The following is a 21,548-nucleotide window of genomic DNA, read 5'->3' on the forward strand; positions in this document are numbered from 1 at the left end:
GAAAAACCATAGAAATGTTATATTATTTAAAGATGAACATGTATGTGTTAATATGTGAACAATAAATGAGAAAGTTCATGTATATAGGTGCAATCTTTAATACTGTCATGTGACAAAAATGAATGGTGCACAACAGTCAATGCTCACCAACATTACGATGAAGTTTCATATGTATAGGTGCACTCTTTAATACTGTCATGTGACAGAAATGGACTGTGTACAAGTCAATGCTCACCAACATTATTATGAAGTTTCATGTGTATAGGTGCAATACGTTTGGAGGTACATGTGACACAAGATTATTCAGGGGAGCGACGGACACAACTCCTATATAGCCAAAATGTATCAAACTTGCGGTAAAATTTGCAAATATTACATTCCATGCCTTTATAAACACAAATCTAAAATATATTTTGTATCAGATTAAAAAAATGTCCCATCTCTGCTATAATGTGTACGGACACATCTGTCCACGTAATTAGCAATTCATCTGTACATATTTTCTTCATGTTATATTTTACCCACAAGTCTAAGCATGCAGAACTCAATAAGTATCCGGGAATTTCGCCAGTTTAAATTATATAACGGATGAAATCTCATTGCTTGCGAGTGCATAGAGGGAAGTTTCTAATCCATGATATATAGCTATAAAGTGGTTATATCATGACCTTATTACGAAATTACTGTAGTGTTACAATACCGTAAAACATTGAGAATTCATAGATAATCTTTATAAGATAACAAAAAAAAACACAAATTCTTGGAACATCATTATTTCTTTTTATCACCGGACTCTTGACATTTTTACCAAAAAAATAAAGAAATAATAGCCAGATAGTAGATGTTTTTTTCATCAGCTGGAAGCAGATAAGGGTTTTTGTTACTTTTTTGCTTAATATCTTTGATTTGGTGTTTAAATATCATCTAGTCTAAAGTTAGAACAATTTCAAACAACCAATTATCAGAATTATAAATGATGAATTCAAATTGTGGCAAAAAGATTTGGATTTATTTTTATTCCACTTTCTATTGCACTAGTTACATTCCACCTACACACACTTGTGTTGTTTCCTTCATTCCGTCATATAATGTAAACAAAGGAACAAGATAGAGGCTTAACATCTGAAAGGAAGAGAGGCGTAGAATGTAGGCTGCCGTTAAACTGCGTTTTTATTTTTCCTTTGCCAGTACAACACAAACTGACAGAATCATTTTAAATGTAAATGAAGACAAAATATTCAGAGAATAAGAGCAGGCAACGAATCTTCAAAGTTGTCATTTACCAATTATCATCTAAAAGTCGGGAAATCTCCATGGCAGTTTCAGGAAACTTGACATTTGTTAAGACATATTGAAACTTTATGTGAATGTTCTGTCCCAAGATTCTCTGATAAATGCTCTCAACTGTTGCATTATCATTGCAGCTTAATTCAAAGTTATGATTTCCCTATTAAGATGTGAACTGTGCTTTGTAATGCGTCGACTACGAAACTTTCGTTTACTGACACATATATGGTGAGGTTAACTCATTTGGTATTAAAATAACCATTATTATAAGAAACATGTCATTCAAAATTATTAATAAAGGTACAATAGTTATCTTTGACATCTTTCTCTTTGACTTTGCAGCTCATACATGAAACAATACATCCTTATTTAGTCAAAAGTAAATTAAGAACAACTTTCTACAGAGGTCTAAGATTAAATTCTTAGAAATCAAGTGAGTGATAATATTTGACATCATTATGATCCTTACATTTCTATACAATTATATTGTTCATCAGATGTTTGTTTATTCCTCAGGATAACTGGAATGTTTATGTTTTTCTCACACAGATAACAGCAGCATCGCAAACTGATGCCAACAGTCGTGTGCATATATTTTCAACAGTTTTTTTTGCAGAGGCCATTCTTAAAACTTTGCACATAATCAATATCACCAAAGCTATGGCAGTTACTTGACTTTATCTTTTCGATTAACAGACAAGCTACTGTAATCACATTATACAGTAAGTTAGCTTTAGACTTTTGCATCCATTGAAATTGTAATGTATGGAGTGCCTTAGCATACTAACCTTGCTAAGAATAAACTTCCCATGAGTCTTAGCTGCGTCAAAAATTGGATAATCCCACTCGTTCAGAGTCGAAATTTGAAGGTATTTACTTGAGTCAACGTCTGACATATCCACTACAAGTTTATCTATGGAATTCACAGTTACTGTGTCAAGTTTTTCCAACTGCCGCACTACATTAGAGTTTGAGTACAGTGTAGATGGCGATTTGCGCACTGATGTCGAGGATTTTTCGTCTTCGTCATCATCGTCATCGTCGTCCTCATCGTCTGCGGCTCCCTCGCGACTCTCATCGTCGGTCTGATGAACACGAAAGTCATGCTGAAAAACACGAAAAAACAGGGTTATTAACCTGGAACAATTAGTTTCAACGTATTTATTCTACAACAATCATGAAACAAGTTATTACAACATTTTGTGAATCACTCTCATTGGCACAATGTTCCGCGAGTGTGTCCTGTGTTTTGTAGAAAAACATACCTGGAGGAAAACAACTTGACTGGCTTGATGACTACAAACACATTTGTAGAGAATTTATTATAAATGTAAAATACAACTAAGATATTGACATTGGTTAAAGTAGTTTCCGTGCCTTTAGAGTTTTTAAATCAAGAACACAAAAGTTAATACTGTGAGGAAATAAGTAAAAGTTTTGTTTATTTTCGCTTTACTTAGCAGTTAATATGGCATGAGATGGAAACTAAAAATAAATAAGACATTATTTACAATTTTCAGAAAAGGAAACATTTAACAGATTAAAAATACCATGACCAAGTAAAGGAACATGCTTTTTATTCTATATAAATTTGTGGCTGAATAGTTCTTCCTGTCAGTTTTAAAATTACATGTGTTTATTCTCTGATGATAAACCTCAACCTGAAACATTTTTTAAGACATAAATCTGACTTCAATCACCAAGTCTTTCATTCAGTCATTAATTATAAACTGCAGCACTTGAATATATTCATAAATTCTTAAATTCGAAAATACAGAGGAATATACGAAAATTTGCTTCTTGTGAGGTTCAAAGCCTCAAAAATAGCAGGGACGATAAAATAATGAGAAAGTGAGAAAGACAAATAAGAAACTCATGGCTAGGGGCTGTTAATGGGCTTCACCTTAGAGGGCTCACACTTTAAAGGAGCACAACTTAAGACAAGCACCCCCTTGCCCAGAAACTTTAAAATAATGCTCAAAATGTGGATGGGGGTGGCTAATATGATCTTAAATAGTGCACTCTGGTGTCATTTATGCATGTCTCTTATGTTGACTTGAAAAAGTTCAGTCATACAATTTTAGAGAAGTCCAAGCCTTGTAAACTGCAAGCTTTGAGTCACAACGTAACTCACCCTTTCTTATTAAATAATAATGCGTTACATGCATGTCTGTTGTTACTCCAGCAATGAGCACATTTATGTCGACAATATTAGCATCTTACATGCACATAATGGAGTGATATACATAGAAGAACATTATAACACGATATACAGGGAATACAATCATCATGAGTGGAAGGAGCACTTCGTGTTGCATAGGTCTACATGGTTTAAGCCAGTAGCTATTTACACAAACATGCAATGAGAATTGATGAGTGAAACTCCACAGACCAACCATCTAACATGCATGATATTATGAAGTTACACATCGACTACGGACTACTTACAAATGGATTGGGTTCGTCTGAGTCTGATGGAGGGTCGGAAATCGGGACAAATGCCCGTGCTGACGTCTACAAAGAAACATACGCCACATAAAGCAGGGTGAACAGAGAGAAACAACAAACTGCATCGTGAGGTGAAACACCGGGCTCAACCATCGTCACATACCCCGCTAACCTTTACCCGAAACAGCAGGCTCAACCATCGTCACATACCCCGCTAACCTTTACCCGAAACATTAATCAAGTAATACTACAAATATAAGATTTACAGAAGAAATTACCGGGGTAGCTGACGATGCACCACACTGGTGGTACAGTGTTCTCAATAAGAGTTGCTTGAAAACATTCCCCCCCCCCCCCCCCCAAAAAAAAAGAAGGATATTTAGCAAAGTAATTTTACATTTGAAATCATTTTTTAATTAATAAAAAGTGACAAAATTTCACAGACAGGTTATTTTGGCCAATAGTCTGGTTTTGTTGAGAACACTGCTGTAGTACTGTACATAAGGTGACATTATAATCTCATGGGTGTCTTTAATTGATTAATTGAAAGCATCATATAGTAAATAGTTGGTTTAGTGAGGAAAAAGAGAAAATACAAGTCCTTCTTGTAACTTCTGATATCAGTAAAATAGATGCGTCTATGTTAGTTTTAAACTGCTGTTTTTAACAAAACTATAATTATGTCAACCACAGTTTAAAAACCAATGCTTTTCTGAGGCTCTTGCCGAATATTTTTTAGTTGTTTTTTTTCCATATTAATGGAGAAATAAAAAATATGTAAAACTCAATTTTTTCTAGTTAAAAGAACACAATAAATATACAAAATTTTAAACACAAGTGACGACTTTGTAGGAACTGTGCAGACAATACATAGGGTGAATAAGGAAGAAAACTGAGAAGCCACGTTACCATGGGATATTATGAACACCCTGAATAAAGGTTTTTACAACACATCAAAAACATCCTTACCAGCCTTGAGAGCTGTGATGAGGTATCGACAGGCCGACCACAAACCATTTTTTTCGGTGGAGAAGCCGAAAATTCATCAGATGCTGGTATGTTGTCACTATGATCGCTCGAACTTGGTGATTCGTTACAGCTTTCATAATCTGATGTTATATTTTTTCGTATGGAAGTCAAATGTTCTTTGTTTAAAGCAGTAATCCTCAATCGATCATCACTAGCGTCCTGCAGTTCTCCCTTCACAAGGGGACTTAACTTACTCTCTGATAATTTAGAGGCTGAGGCCCCTTCAGAGCTTGAGCTCGATATTGGTGTGACACTTTTTCGGGCCATCCTTTTCAAATGTGAACTGGAAGAGGATGCAGGTTGTGTAGCTGCCAGTGAAAAAGATCGAGATTTTGGTATTGTGAGTACAACAGTCGGAGAGCTGGGTGACGGGCTGTTACTCCGAGACTCAACAGGGCTAGAGCCGGGCGTTGTGTCCCGTGAGTGACGGAAACTGGAGCTCCGTACCCGACAAGGTTCCAACTCAAGTGTTGGCATCCCTGTTGCAGACGTTGTAGTTGTCCAAGTGCTTGTGGACATCCTACGTAACAGACTCGGCGGTAAACTGCGTCGTAATCTCTGAAATGTCACAAACAAATGTACTTATACATTGAAACATTTGGCGTAAACAACCTTTGTTTTTTTTACATTTTTTCTCAATATCCAATTTTGATTTTAATTTCCATGGAGCAGAACAAACAAGTACCATGCACACCATTGCAGTGAAATACTCTCTACACACTGTTAACTGGTGTTTAGTTACAAACTGTAACAAACAAAAAACAATTACATATTATTCCAATTGAAAAATAAAACCATTTACCCAAGATGTTTGATTCCAGGCAATAGTTGAATCACAAAATTTAATTGAGGAAAAACACTGCAAAATAGTTTAAAGTTCTTATGTAACTTAACAAGCGAAAATTGATTGCCCACTAAAAGAATAAAACATATCAAATATCTCAAAGTTCAAGGCAAATGATAAATATCCCCATTTAAAAGTCACCTCATTTTCCATCTTGAAGGTGTGGTATATCCTCATAGTCAATCGAACATGTATTTTATTAAGAATTTCTTAAGATTTCCATGAAAAGATTAAATAAATCATAGTTGAATCAAACTGTTTTGCCTTTTGACTTTCTTAAATAAAACAAGATAAAGTGATTTTCTATAATGATATTCAAATTTAAGTAATGCTTTAGGGAAGAAATTAGTTTTATATAACAGTTATTTAAGTGAGTGTTGTATTACCAGTTCAATCAACACAATTACAGCTAGGCGAACTTCAAGAGAACTTGTCAAGAACAGTCACATAACAGAGTAGCTAGGTTTTTCAGAATGTCACTTAAGTTACCTTATTTAAAATTTGGTAAGAACAGTACAATTACTAATGAGTCAATATGATAAGTCAATAAAATAAGGTAAACACCCAAAACATCGGTAAACTGGTATTGTTTTTTTTAGCTCACAATATTAGTACTTAGGTTTTCTTTGACATATCTGAATAACAGCTTTACTATGTTATTCAGTTGCAAATCATACATGTGATAACGTCCCGGACGTCCGGGATTATCCCGGAAATCGTATCTCTGTCACGGAGTCACGGAGGGTGCATGTTTGTCCCGGAAAGTCATAAAAAAAACAACGAAAAAAACCACTCAGAATCGATCATCTTAATTTTACCAATGTAAGTCAGCTATTTTGCCTGCCTATTTTGGTCGTAAAACACAAGTCATGTTGACACTAATCCGTTAATTGGTATGTGTGTCGTCGAGGTCATCGTCAATCACCCGATAATTTATCTATTGGCCTATTGTTGTGCTTAACGAGTCGGGGAGGGTTCTTGTATACAAATTCATTGTTTTCATATGGATTTGTTTGGTCTTATGAATGATGTGACAGACACGTCTCTATCAAAATTATATGCATCTCCAAATGGAAAAAAGCTCATCGACTGGAAAATCTTCTTGATTGTCTGGAAAATATTGTGTGTCATAAATTGCAAACGTTTTAAATGTAATGAAAAAACTAGATACTGTACAAGTTTCATCGTGATACAATCAAAACTGTTTACAGAAGCAAGAACGCACGACCGCACGGACGCACGACCGCACGGATGCACATACTACGTACACAGTACCGTCGCATAAGCTCTTCTGGCATTTGGCCAGTACGTAGAGCTAATAAATATTTTGTCGTATGTTCTCAAAAGCGCTGGAAAACAGGTGCCCATATAGTTGTTTATTTCCTGTTTTGATGAAACCAAAAGTAGACTGCACATCCTCCTGGTTAACACTTTATTTAAAGCCTGGGAAAATATCTGGTGGTTTTATTTTTTCAAAAAAATGCAGAAAAAACAAACCATGTCAAGAAAAAACTAGAAGCGCCGCAATGCGACGAAACCAGGTTTTTGTTATGGCCAATCAGAAATTAAAGCCAATTAATTTGTTGTATGAGCAAGTTCAATCTGCAGCTTCATATAAGCTACATTCACACTAAGATTCATCACTATCCATCAATTCTAACTAAGTTGTTGGGCAGAAAAACATTTTTCTACTTTTAGGAACAGTGACCTTGACCCCACCTCCCAAGCTAGCTCTTCACATAAGCTACTTTCACTCTAAGTTTCATCAATATCTATCAATGCTAACTAAAGTTATTGGGCAGAAACCATTTTTCTATTTTTAGTAACAGTGACCTTGACCCCACCCCCCCTCAAAAGAAATTCCAAGCTTGCTCTTCACATAAGCTACTAGTACCTACACACAAAATTTCGTCAATATCTATCAATCCTAACTAAAGTTATTGGGCAGAAACCATTTTTCTATTTTTAGTAACAGTGACATTGACCTTAGCTCCACCCCCCTCAAAAGCAATCCCAAGCTAGCTCTGTACATAAGCTACCTACACACCAAGTTTTATTAATATCTATCAATGCTAACTAAAGTTATTGGGCGGACACCATTTTTAAATTTTTAGTAACAGTGACCTTGACCTTAGCCCCCCCCACTCAAAAGCAATCCCAAGCTAGCTCTTTACATAAGCTACCCACACACCAAGTTTCATCAATATCTATCAATGCTATCAAAAGTTATTTGGCAAAAAAACATTTTTCTATTTCAAGTAACAGTGACCTTGACCATTTTTATATTTTAAGTAATAGTGACCTTGACCTTAGCCCCTCCCCACTCAAAAGCAATCCCAAGCTAGCTCTTCACATAAGCAACTTACACACCAAGTTTCGTCAATATTTATCAATGCTAACTAAAGTTATTGGGCAGAAACCATTTTTCTATTTTTAGTAACAGTGACCTTGACCTTAGCCCCACCCCCCTCAAAAGCAATCCCAAGCTAGCTTTTCCCATAAGCTACCTACACACCAAGTTTCATCAATATCTATCAATGCTAACTAAAGTTATTGAACAGAAACCAATGTTTGACGCCCACCCGTCAGCCCGCCCGCCGGCCCAACGACAACCTCATTCTAATAAACCGGTTTTCATTGAAAACCTGGTTAAATATGTCTTGGCAGTCAAAATAGGTACATTTTCCAGATGTTAAACACGACTAAAATAGCCCCAGATATGCTCTAGAATGCACCACAGACGTTCCCCATTTAAACAAAAATCTGGGGGGGCATGCCCCCGAACCCCCCTAGTGTGCATTGAGATTACGACAAGTGTCCCGGAATCGACCCAAGAAATTATCACATGTATGTGCAAATGTTTCAATCAAAGAGCCTGAACCTGATTTTACCATAAAAATTCAGCAGATTAATTACATTTAATAGTAGAGGCACATTAGCACTTAAGATCCAATGAATTTGAGTGTTGTCAAGTTGGTCCATTGGTAATACCTTTGGTAGTGAAGAAGGGCGTTCCCCTGTGTAGGGATTTTCCTCTGAATCTGACCCGTATGACGTTGACTCTGTGAGAGAGACAAGAGGACTGACCCTCGTCTTGTGCATCGAGGAGTGGTTCTCCGCAGGCTTGAGAAGATTGCTGACAGCACGCAGGCCACTCACTACATGTGGGGGCAGCGTGGAGTCCGCCAACATGTCTGTAATCAGCCCGTGGGCTTCACCAATTATCGCCGAATCATAGCTCGATGATGAACTCTGAAAAAGATATGTGCAAAAATGTTAAGGTACAGTCCAGTAAATGTACTGCTTTTGAATTCTTAGGTGTTTTACAAATATTTTAAACATTTCAGGAAATGAAAAAAGTTAAAATTCCAAATCCCAAAAGCATGTATTAACTTTGACAGTTGTACTGTAAGAGCACAAGGTCATACATGAGGGAAGGTAATTATAATAAACAGAGAAAATAATGATGACCTTGATGGCAAATCCTATTAGTGAGAAATCATTCTTGATAACCTGTCAGCAAATATGTTTCCGGGGTCGTAATTATTAAACGGTCCACAGCTACAACTACTGAGGGAACCTGAGTCAATGTGGGCGGTTACCATTAATGCCATCACAATTGTCAAGTCACACAGTTATATTTTACTCTACGAAACAATAGAAGCACATACATAGTAAGACATCATTCATATGACGGTGGAATCGGATTACGCCCACCCGCGATAATTACCTACTTTGTTTGACAAAAGACTATATCAAATCATAGTCCATTTTTTTTACCCAGGTTAAAAAATCACCAAGGGCCTCTTTACTGGGAGACACTCAAATCTGCACATGCCACATGTGCAACTTTTCAGTTTTCAATTGTTGTTCCAGGAGCATAACTTATTAAATTAAATCGGTAAGATCAAGCACCTTGATACACTTTTGCTATTACTGTTTATTCAGTAGTAACAAGAAGCTATAAATTGAAATTATCTAGCGATTTTTTTTTTTACTTGATAAAGGTTCAAGGTCTTGTATGCTGCCACTGACCACATCGATGCTTCCCATATGGTATACCATTCAATCAAATGAATTAAAAAAAATATATATGAAATGGTATAATATAAAATTAGTTCCATAAATATAAAGATTAAACAAAATTGGTGATTCTTTTTTTAAAGTTTTTTTTCACCAATACCAAACCACCAAGGCTCATCAGTTACTGTTTTGGCCCCTTCAATACCAAACCACCATGGCTGGACTGTTTTGGCCCCTTCAATACAAAACTATCTAGACTCAACAGTTTTGACCCCTTCAATACCAAACCACCTAGGCTGGGCTGTTTTGGCCCCTTCAATACAAAACCACCTAGGCTCGACTGTTTTGGCCCCTTAATACCGAACCACCTAGGCTCGACTGTTTTGGCCCCTTAATACCAAACCACCTAGGCTCGACTGTTTTGGCCCCTTCAATACCAACCAACCATGGCTCAACTGTTTTGGCCCCTTTTATGCAAAACCACCAAGGCTCAACTGTTTTGGCCCCTTTTATGCAAAACCACCAAGGCTCAACTGTTTTGGCCCCTTTTATGCAAAACCAACTAGGCTGGACTATTTTGGTCACTTCAATATCAAACCACCTTAGGCTCAACTGTTCAAATGTTGAAATTATAGTGAAATTGAAATATGCCCACAACATCAAAACGGTAATTACAGTATGACATGTTTGTGGGAAGCTAGTGAGGTGTAGAAGCAATCTCTTTTAAATAGGAAATAGCCTGGGAAAAATATGCCTCATTTGACAACAGTCTTTGACTGATTACAGAAATCAAATGTTCAAAGACATTAATTTCAATTTATATAGGCACCTTTTGTGTTGGCTAATCATAATACAGACACAGAGAATCTGGGTGGTTTTAAGGTACACTTCCACTAATACCCGAAAGTAAAAGTAATAACCAAGTTCAGTATGTATGCCCCTTGAGATGAAGATTCTAATTATACTCTAGCTGCCACAAAACTCGGTCAATATCCTTCAAATTGGCATTACAGAACCTAATATTAAGATCTTGGTCTGACATTCCTATCAAATAAAGTTAATGTTTGACTTACTGATGGATCCTCTATAAAAAAAAATGTGAAATACTGCAATAATCCACAAGGCACACTCGTTGATAGTTAAAATAAGCTTTTAAATATTTACAATTAAGAAAAGTAAACAGATTTTATTGGAACACAGTAACATCGTAACTTAAAGGTACATATTAACTATTTAATGTTGATCTATTAAGACTAAACTGACCTTTTTCAGATATGAATATTGAATGATCAAAATATTGTTCGAAACTAAGTCGTAATTGTATTATCAATTCCCTTCATCAACCTATTTTCACCCCTTTTCACCCACCAATTAACTTTTATGACAAAATCAGTTATAATATAATTAACTAGTATGGTCTTTCAGGATGTTTCACATAGTTGGTCTTTAGAAGCACAGAAGACATTCAGTCAAAGACTACAATACTGTATTAAGCAATTTGTAATCAGGTTATCTAGGTTAAATGGCAGTCAAGGTTCCACAACCACAGCAAAACAATACATAATGGTTGAAATCATTTTTGAACCAATGGGATGACAGTATTTTCCAAATATTTGACTCTTAAATTTCATATTGATCGACCTGTCATATTTGTTCGTTAAAAAAACATTCAAACCAAATTGTGTTTATTTGATTATTTTGTGACATTTGCGTCTTATTTCTATAACAGTGCTGTAAGAAGTTGTAATGTTGGTATTTGCCATTCTTCAATTCTATATCTCTGCTTAGATTATACACCATTTCAAAATGCATTTAAGTTGTTTTGTTGTGAACTCTGACTTTTAATACTATGCATGAAACACCAAAACCCCCCACAAAAAACAAGAGCTTGGCGCACATGATAGCGATCACCCGTTAAGTCATGGAGCAGAAGTCAACGTCTATTTTGGCCTGATAAGGCCACAACAAATTGATCATTTGTTCGTCGGATTTGCCGCACCTAAAATTCGAAAAACGAAAAAAAAATAAAAAAACTTTTTTTTTGCGCCCACACTTACTATTTGGCCGCGCATATTATTTATTTTTTTTACTTCTGAATTTCCTCTATTTTCTGAAGTTTTATTACTTAAAATTTGAACCTGCAACGTCGACTTCGCCTTTTTTTGAAGGTATTTCCATGCTTTACATTCTCCGCGAGCAAACTTTCCTCGTGTCAGGACAAAATCAGGTCCGGGTAACCGCAAAACAGCCGATATTTGTTGACAGTCTTTTTTGTCAGGAATATTTTGCAGGACGCACCATTGTTATCTATTTCCGGTATTAATTTGCAGGATACTTTCAGTTTTCGTAAATGTAAAATACACATTTTTAATTGAAAATCAGTGTCATAGTCAATGGATTATAGTCTTTAGTAAACAACAACAGTTTCACAGCGTCGAAGGCAATAATTATTTATGTGTGTTTTAAGTAATTCATTGTTTTGTACTCAAAATTTAAGGTTAAGTAATAACTAAATCAGATTTTGAACATGTTTTCGTGAGTTATTTTTTAAATTCTAAAATGCATTTCTCAGTTTTATACTCGTAATTGATAAAAATAGAAGGACTTGTAAATGTTTCAGAAACAGTCTGTATTTATGCACCATTCAATTGTAACCATGCCCCCCCCCCCCCCCCCCCCCCGGACCGGGGGTATACCGGAGATAGCCGGTGAAATGGGCCGTGTTTTCACCTTCCAGGTGGCCCCGCAGTGCCGTTGGTTTTACCCGGGGTTGGCTGGACCGAAAGTCAAAGTCCCCGCTATTCCCCGGACCTTGGGGGTCGTGGTTACAATTGACTAGTGCATTACACATACATGTACAGTATAAAAATAGCATCAGTAACATCAGAAAATAAAACCTTTTATAAGTAAAATGACTGTTTTTATTTTCTCAATTCTTTGTTCTTATCCACTTGTTTTCTTTGATCGATTTGTAGTAAAGTGGCCTGTTATTAAAGTGGCCTGTTTCTTACGGGCATTGAAGCTATGGAGGGTGTCATGATTTTTTTTTTCAAGGCACGGACCTATAAACCATTGGTTCGTGGTAAAGGCGAGGTCTTGAAAGGGAAACATCTTTATTTCACCACCTGCTCTAATATAATGACCGGTGCCACATTTGCAGATTTGTTTAATACTGCTTCAATTGTGTTGTCCCGCAATTTAATCGGCAGTGTCCTAAGTAATAGTAAAGCACTGGATCTTATTGCCATTTGTTATATATTGAGACAGATTTTCATGTGATACAATCAAAACCTTTTCATTTATATTTAAACTAAGAACCTCTGTTTGCAATTAAAAAGCATTTCTTGACATATTGCATGATAAATTTAGTAAGAAATAAACTTTTTAATTTTTATTTTATTTTTCGCCTTGCGCTCGCCTCTGAATTGCCTTAAATTTAAAAAAAAGTATTTTAATTTTTTTTCGCTCGCTCGCTCCTACTTTTTTTGGGCAAAATCCGTAGAACAAATGATCAATTTGTTGTGGCCTAACTTATAAAAAATCCAACATATAATGGTATCGTTATTCTCAATGTTTAAAGATTCTTATTCAGTTATGGGAAAATTCTTGAACTGTTTTTAATACATGTTCAACATGTTTTCATGATGACAACAGGACATTACCGAAATACCCATATTATTATTGTCTAAAAAAATGCCTGCGTCATATCAGCTGTCTATCATTAGAAAAACATCAATAGAACAAACTATTGCGATGGTATGGTTCTTTGTTAGCACTTTACCATGTGTTTTAATACTTAGCTGAGGGTGTTGACATTTTGAAAACATTCACGCATACTATTAGACTTATATTTTTGTTGTTTACGATACACCTTCAGACGACACTGAAGGCGAATGGTAGAAAAGCGTCATCAGGAAGACAGAATAAATCTATTGTTTATTACCTGTGCTATTATTTGTGCTACTGTTACTTTTCATGTGCATTGTGTCTGATGTATAAATTTACATGAAATAAACATATTAGATTGCTATAAAATTTAATTCATTGACCTTTGCCATTTTCAAGATCCCAAAAAATAAATCGTCAAAACAAATATGGCGGATACTGGACTTAACTAAATACGTCCAATCACCAAAATACGAAGATAATTACCAAAGTACACAAGAAAGATATCGAAATACACCTAATATTCAAACAAATTTATTGTTTTTGATTTAATACATGTTATAAATGCCTCACCAACCTAAATTTTTAGCTCTGATTTTGACATTTTTCCGCTGCGTCCTATCTTATGTATGAAGTGTTTTTACCCGTTTTCTCACCATCTTTTTTGCCTGCATCCTATCTATGCTAGCGTCCTATATATAGTATAAAACGGTACTCAACAATCATTACGGGTAGAGTGATGAGAATTACTATATTGTTCACTTGTGCAAACTGTGAGTAGCAAAATGTGTGTTAAGTTTCATGCAAATCAGGTTAAATTCCTGGCCTGAGCACATGTGAGTTTTGTTTGTGGTCACCAAGCTGGACAAGGGGGTTACCTCCAGGTACTAGGCAGTTTCCCCCACAACACAAGACCACACTCTCGCATCGTGCCAACGAGAGTGATTAAAATAATTTTGTAATAATTTGTTTCACAATCATTGTAAAATAAGTAAGTTAACACTAATTCAACTGCAAAAAAGTCCTGCACAACTCGATGAATATTAAATAAAAACCCTTTTGACAATAGCTCATTTTTCTAGCTAATTATATTGGAATAACCATTCATCAATCAATTCCAATCCTTCCATACAAGGAAACATGGGTCAAAATGTGGCTATCATGTTACATGTGACAATGGCTCAAATTAACAGCGCTTAATAACATGGTACATGTACTTAATTATGTTTGTCAATATCGTCCATCCCCATGCTGACCAGAACAGGAATATCTGAAAATTCATCTAAATTGCGTTCTCCGTCATAATATTTTGTTCTCCGTCATATTTCCCCCTGCAGACTCACAGTTTTTTGGTCAAATACTCAAATCACATTGTTTTTTGCACAAACTCAACAGTGTCGAGACCAAAATAATGTAAACTCAAGGGTTGATTTCACAGCTTTGGTATAACTGAAAAAAGGGATTACCTCACAGGGCGTTTGTCAGACACTAAGAAACAGATTTATTATTTCTCAAATTCTGGGTGTTCCACAAGAGGGAACAGTCTAAAGACCCATCAACTCTTTTAAAAAAACTTTTAAGGATGTTGCCCCAAATCCTCTCTTGTGTGTGTGTGTGTATGGCATAGCTCCAGGCAGGATTTGAATGGGGCAGGCCTGTATTTTTATACTTATTGCCAAAAATTAACTTGACAATATGTTAGTTTATTTCCATTCAAATCGTAAAAATTATGAATTAAATTATCAGGTAAACAAATTTATCAAGACTGCCTATTTTCTAGTTTCCACCTTCCACATATCATGGGGTTGATACCAGAAGGTTCATAACCTTGTATATCTTAATGTCCCTTGGAACCTTAACTGGCAATATCCCCAGGAATTAACACCTTCTTGTGTACCAAAATCAGGGTGTTTCAACCTCATCTATGGATAATAAATATCTGAAGGACTAAATGCGAATTAACCTTATAATTCTTTATACTTTTAACTACAAAGACCTATATATAATGCATAATTGCAGTGGTCGAACTAACACAAGCCCTACACTGGTAAAATGTCTTCTGAATTTTGCTCAAATTCTGAATTTTATATACCAGGGCTTGTTAAAACAAGAGGCCCAAAAGGGCCTATGCTCTACTGGCATGGCTCTTGTGGTCATTTTCAATCCAGAGCATGTACGTTTGAGTAATAGGGCCTAAAAAAAATACATTTGGTTCCGGTTACCCGACCCTACCTACGGAATAGGCGCCGACCGTTTTTATAGTCAGTTTGAAAAAAAAATGAAAAACTAAAAAAAAGTAAATATGTTTTTTGGCTTTTTTTTTTTGGCTTTTCAATATGAAGTTTAAAACCTTAAATGCTTATATAGAAGATAACTTTAACACCATTCTCCAATGATGAAAATGACATTCTTATATAAAGCCTAATAAAAAAAATAAAATAAAAAAAAGCCTACCTACCCTACCTATTTTTGAAAAGGATGTAACCCTAACCAAACCATTTTATTTTTTTTAGGCCTAGGCAACAAATATATAGTTCACTTTTAGTGTTTTGGTTAGCTGAAAACGCTGCACGTTCAACATCTGAGGACAGGAAGTGTTGTAAGCAGATTAGTTGCATGAACTATTTTAATGTGTGCCAAGTAAAGGTATTCTGAGGGTAAGAAATATTTGCTTTTAAAACTGTACTCATCGTCAAAATTTCATTTCTGTAGCCTTAAAAATAAAAAGTCGGTCAAAGTCAAGGACATCCGAGGATAACATTAATGCTTGTTTGCAAAACTGTTCACATGGTCATGGGTAATGATCCCATGGGCATAATTTGAACAAACCTTCACAAGCAATTGCAAATTTACATGTACACTTGGCTAAAAATAGACTTCGCTCATGTAGTCTTGGCTAAAAATAGACATAGCTTAAAATAGCATTTTTTATACTTTTTTATACTCAAAACTGAAGACTGTATCATGTTCACAAGCAATTGTTTACAGACGAACTGATTTTTTAATACTTTCAAGGCCCATAATCTAGGCACGCATGGTCGGATCTGGCTGGTTTTCGAAAGGAACCGAGCTCTAATGGATATCTAAATACTATACAAGTTTCATCGAGATACAATCAAAACTGAAGACTGTATAAGTTTCATTGAGATACAATAAAAACTGAAGACTGTATCGTGTTCACAACCAATTGTTTACAACCAATTGTTTACACAATAGCATTTTTTTATACTATCAAGGGCCATAATCTAGGCATGCATGGGCGGATCTGGCTGGTTTTCGAAAGGAACCCAGCTCTAATGGATATCTAAATACTATACAAGTTTCATCGAGATACAATCAAAACTGAAGACTGTATCGTGTTCACAAGCAATTGTTTACAGACGCACGGACGCACTGACGCACGGATGCACATACTACGTACACATTACCATCGCATAAGCTCTTCTGGGCTTTGGCCAGTAGAGCTTAAAACTGAAGACTGTATCGTGTTCACAAGCAATTGTTTACAGACGCACATACTACGTACACATTACCATCGCATAAGCTCTTTTGGCCTTTGGCCAGTAGAGCTAAAAAATTGATGCCAAACAATAGTATAAGAATTCGGGCTTGTTCATTCAAAAATCTTATTTCGATGACTGAATTGTTTATATATTTTGTACTCATTGTATGCCACTTTGATAATACACATGTAGGTCATTTTCAAGTATTTCAAAATTTGATCTAGAGGCCTTCAATAACTTAATTACATTACCTTAATGATCAATTTTTAGAGATAAGATGAAGTCTATTGGCACAGATAACATGCTTGCAGAAGCCTATGACGTAGGTTCTATGAGAGCGTACTACTTTACAAATATGCACAAAACATGCTATTGTATTTTGTATTGTGTACATTGTATTTAATTTGTGTACATGGTTAACCAAGTTATTGTCCAATCAAGATTTTTACTGCAAAAAAAATCATTATTATAGATTGTGAACTGCAGGAGGTGCATAAAAGCCAACATACGCTGGCAGAACAATGCTGCATTAGTGAGTGAATGTCAATGGGGAAGGCGCATAAATTGAATGATAAAATTTTAAGAAATGTTTGAGTGTAAATAGTTTCAAAACAATACAAAGCAGCCTTTGTCACACAAAACCAAATACAAGTTTCTTTTTTTAACAACATGTCCTCCTGCATAATATCACAGACTAATGGAAAAATGGGTTCAACAAAGGAATACCATTATTTGTCAATTTTCCTCTGATGTCAGCGCAAACATGCACATTGCCATTAAATTGTAAGCAATGGTTTGTAACACATTCGTAACCCAACATCTCAAATGTGCATACTTCAAGAACAAATACAAGCTGACGAAGGATAAATCTGATGCTGCAAAAAAAACACTTTAAAACAAGGACTATTATGTCTGTGGTGTCACAGTGAATACACTCTATTACAGATTGGCAGGCTTTTCATATGGCTTCATGTGCTGAAACAGACCAAGATAGGATATTTCTTACTTCCATTATTCTATGAACTGACCTTCTGTCTGACCGTTATTTCAAGTAAAAGTGCAAGACTTAATATTAGAAAGTGACCAAACATCGTTATAACATTACAATTAACCAACATTTTGCCCTTGTCAACATGACAAAATACCATATCTCACTGTACATCGTACCTGGCTAGGTGAAGTCATGGCTGGAGATTACAGTCCGATAATAACTAGCTCCATATTTTATGACAGATTACCACAAGACCTATGACTCCTGACCGCGTTTACCGTACACCACAAGGACACGTTACTTAAGACTGCCGTTGTAATTAATGACAGCTTTTTGGCATATACAGAAAAAATATCAACCATCAAAAACCATAAACAATTAGGGGTATGGATTAAATATCAATCAACATTACAATTGGTTGGTACTGTCTTCTTTGATGTAAACAATGACGTTTATCAATTAAAGTTGTACACAGTGCTTTAAATATTATATCTTGTGAGGTCACCTGGTTTAGATTTAAAAATGAGAGAAACTAGAGATTGCTTTTTTGAAAAAGCGCATGTCTCCCCCATTGTGTGGTCGTAGGTGAGAAATAATCAATGATGGACATGAAATTTGTACTTCCTCCCTACCAAGTTTGGTGAACCTAGGTCAAACCATTCTCAAGATATTGAGCGGAAATGTTTTTTACATTGGGGGTCGCCGCGACCTTGACCTTTGACCTAGTGACCCCAAAAACAATAGGGATCTTCTACACCTCATGACCAACCTCCCTACCAAGTTTGGTGAACCTAGGTCAAACCGTTCTCAAGATTTTGAGCAGAAATGTTTTTTATATTGGTGTCGCCGCGACCTTGACCTTTGACCTAGTGACCCCAAAAACAATAGGGATCCTCTACACCTCACGACCAACCTCCCTACCAAGTTTGGTGATCCTAGGTCATGCGGTTTTCCAGTTATCGATCGGAAACGAAGTGTGACGTACGGACTGACAGACTGACGACTACCGGACTGACGGACAGGGCAAAAACAATATGTCTCCCCCAGAGAGGGGGAGACATAATGATACATGTTGCAAATCAACAGTTACATTTGAAGTGATATTTTTAAATAATAAAAAAAAAAAAATTTAAGACCAGATAAAGATAAAGCACAACTTTGAGATAATTTCCACACATATATAACTATTATACATATATCTCACATAAGGAAAGATACTAATCTGTTATTAAACATAAAACATCCAACTCAGGATAATCTGTGATAGTAAATGGACTTTTTTACCCTACCAAAAAATAATAACCTTCACTTTACCTCACTAAGGCTGCGGCGCATGGTTGTAGCTCGCGACTGTTTCTTGTGCTTGGTAATGTTCAATTTAGTGTCACCGACTTTTTCTGTCCGATTTACTTCCACACATGACCCATGAACACAACTGTAAGACCTGCCTATAAGCCCAACAACAGGATTCGCCCTTAGAACTCTGCTACTGTGTGATTTACCTATTGCCCCTAAAGACGGTGGGCGTACACGTCTCGTTATATTCTCGGTCTTATCCAAACTACCTGACTGATTAGGACCAGCGATTTTCGGAACCGTCTCGTTATTCCCCTGTCCTGCTGTCTCTGAGGATTTGTCGATTTTCATTGTGACAACCATGCGCACGAGTGATTCCTACAATTCTACAGAAGACCTCAATCAAACATCACTCACATTTTATCAGACTACTTAAAATGCATAGGATTTCTGAAGCCTCAATTAGTGAATCCTTTATTAGAGAACCAAGTCGCCATGGAGCAAGTTCTTGGTAAAATCTCTTCCACAAATTTATATATAAAATCACCAAGCAATTCTCTTGCAAAACCTTAATGACTCTGACCAATAACTGGTCCTTTCATCTCCAACTATAACCAATTTTTCCACTATAATTATGTCAACTATAAATACACCATTAATAAATGACCATTAAGACGGCACCAATGATATATTGAACCACCAATGATACATTAAACGGAGAAGTAACAAGTGAAATTATCAGTCGATTGTGGACACATCTGGATCAGTGGTACACCACAGTGATGGTATTGGATACAAGCAGTCTTAAGAAAATGCTGGTAGTGACAAAACATTCCTTATAAACCAATATTCCTTACAGGGTAAACCAGACTCTGTAGCAAGAAGGATATTGTTAGTAATGTAAGTATTGTCAGAGGGGCAAGCTGTGGTCTGCCGCAAAGGTATTAAGTTTTCTTCACTGCTACAAATACAAATACAAACACTGTACAAATCTTAGGGACGCTGGGGTCTAGCAATTTCAGTCTTACAATACATATCAAACAAGGACTTAGTGCAAGACGGGTGTATCAAGTTTAGGAAAAGAGGGCTTTAATAGAACAATCTGCCGCTAAGCCCGCGAAAATAATTATAGTAGAAATATGCTCAAAGTCATTTACATTATCAATTTTACAGCAATCAATAATTGGCTCTAATTAATGTGGTAATTATGCAGAAATTGATGGTATAATTTAATTACCATTATAACTACAAATACAGTTTTCGATTTAATGAATTAGACAAACAAAAATTCCCTGAAAGACAAAAACTGTTTTCCTGATTTATAATAAATCTCAACGCAAACAAAGCTAAACACACACAGTCTTATTAAGTAAGAACAAATGTCTAAACAATTTCCATGATATGACGGCGAGGGAGACAAGCTTGACAGTATACAAGAAGGGAGAACCCAAGGGACAACTTATGTCGGAGAACACTTGGACCGATCAATACCCAGGCTACAGTGACAAGCTCATTTGTAATAACTCCAACAGATGTACTCTTGGACAATATGACAACACCAGCAGAATTCAGTTTATGAAATCATGCCCACTTCAAGGACATGTAACCCCAGCTTCACATGTAACCTTAGCTTTCCCCTTTCATACTTCATACGCCTTCATTTTCTACTATTTGCCTGTGTACCCTGTACCACTCCCTGGAGTCCTAAAAAAATATAGCCCTTAAATGCCCCTGAATACCGCATATCAAAGGGGGTGGGGAGTGGTGGGGTGGGGGAGGGATTCAACCTCCTTCAAGCCGTTATTTGATCTGTGTTTAGAAAATGTCCTATTTACTAAATTTCATATGGTGTAATGATATGAAGTGAAAAGTTTTATTAATTGCCAATCAAAGAGCCTTATAATAAATTGAGCAATAATATTTGCAGCATGAAATTACTCGCAAATCAAACCAAACAATTTCCTATTCACAAAATTCAATATGAAATATTCTAATTACCCTGTATTCAAAAATAATGTTTGATTCTGGTGTCCCAACCAACCCTATTTTTTTGCCCAAATTTTTTATCCGTTTAAACTTGAAGTGTTATTGGCTTTTAGCTAATACAGATTGTATAGATGTTCATAAGCATGTTTTTTTAACATAAAACTCTCATTAACAATTTGCCTAATATATATATATATATTTTTAGTCCATCCTTCTTACCCATTTTTAGGGGGAGTATATGAAACCAGAAACAATCTTACTAATTTTTACTCATTAATTTCAAGATAAGGCGTAAACCACAAGGGGGAAGAACTGCTGGACAAATAATTTCAAATACATTGCCAAATTACTTCCCTTGTACAGAAAATTTCTCGGAATACCATTGAGATGTTCAACGATCTAAAACTAGATAAATACTTTCAAGTTAAGCTAGGCCATAGGAACTGACGAAAATTCTATGATACTACTTATATAT

At 35.8% G+C, this 21,548-nt stretch overlaps 1 protein-coding gene across 3 annotated transcripts in view; it reads right to left on the reverse strand.

The window, feature by feature from the left end:
- The window catches only part of LOC128237189 (cGMP-inhibited 3',5'-cyclic phosphodiesterase 3A-like), a 133,066-nt gene that overhangs the window by 35,125 nt on the left and 76,393 nt on the right, over positions 1–21,548 (reverse strand). For 2 of the 3 annotated variants that reach the window (XM_052952495.1, XM_052952497.1), the window contains exons 2-5: positions 8,600–8,860; positions 4,705–5,322; positions 3,736–3,801; positions 2,076–2,393 (exon numbers count right to left, since the gene is read on the reverse strand). In XM_052952495.1, the coding sequence (XP_052808455.1) occupies positions 2,076–2,393; positions 3,736–3,801; positions 4,705–5,322; positions 8,600–8,860 (1,263 nt within the window). The remainder of the gene's footprint in view (positions 1–2,075; positions 2,394–3,735; positions 3,802–4,704; positions 5,323–8,599; positions 8,861–21,548) is intronic. The other variant, XM_052952496.1, reaches the window with a different exon arrangement.

Source organism: Mya arenaria, chromosome 6, assembly GCF_026914265.1.
Source record: "Mya arenaria isolate MELC-2E11 chromosome 6, ASM2691426v1".
Taxonomy (NCBI): Eukaryota; Metazoa; Mollusca; class Bivalvia; order Myida; family Myidae; genus Mya; species Mya arenaria.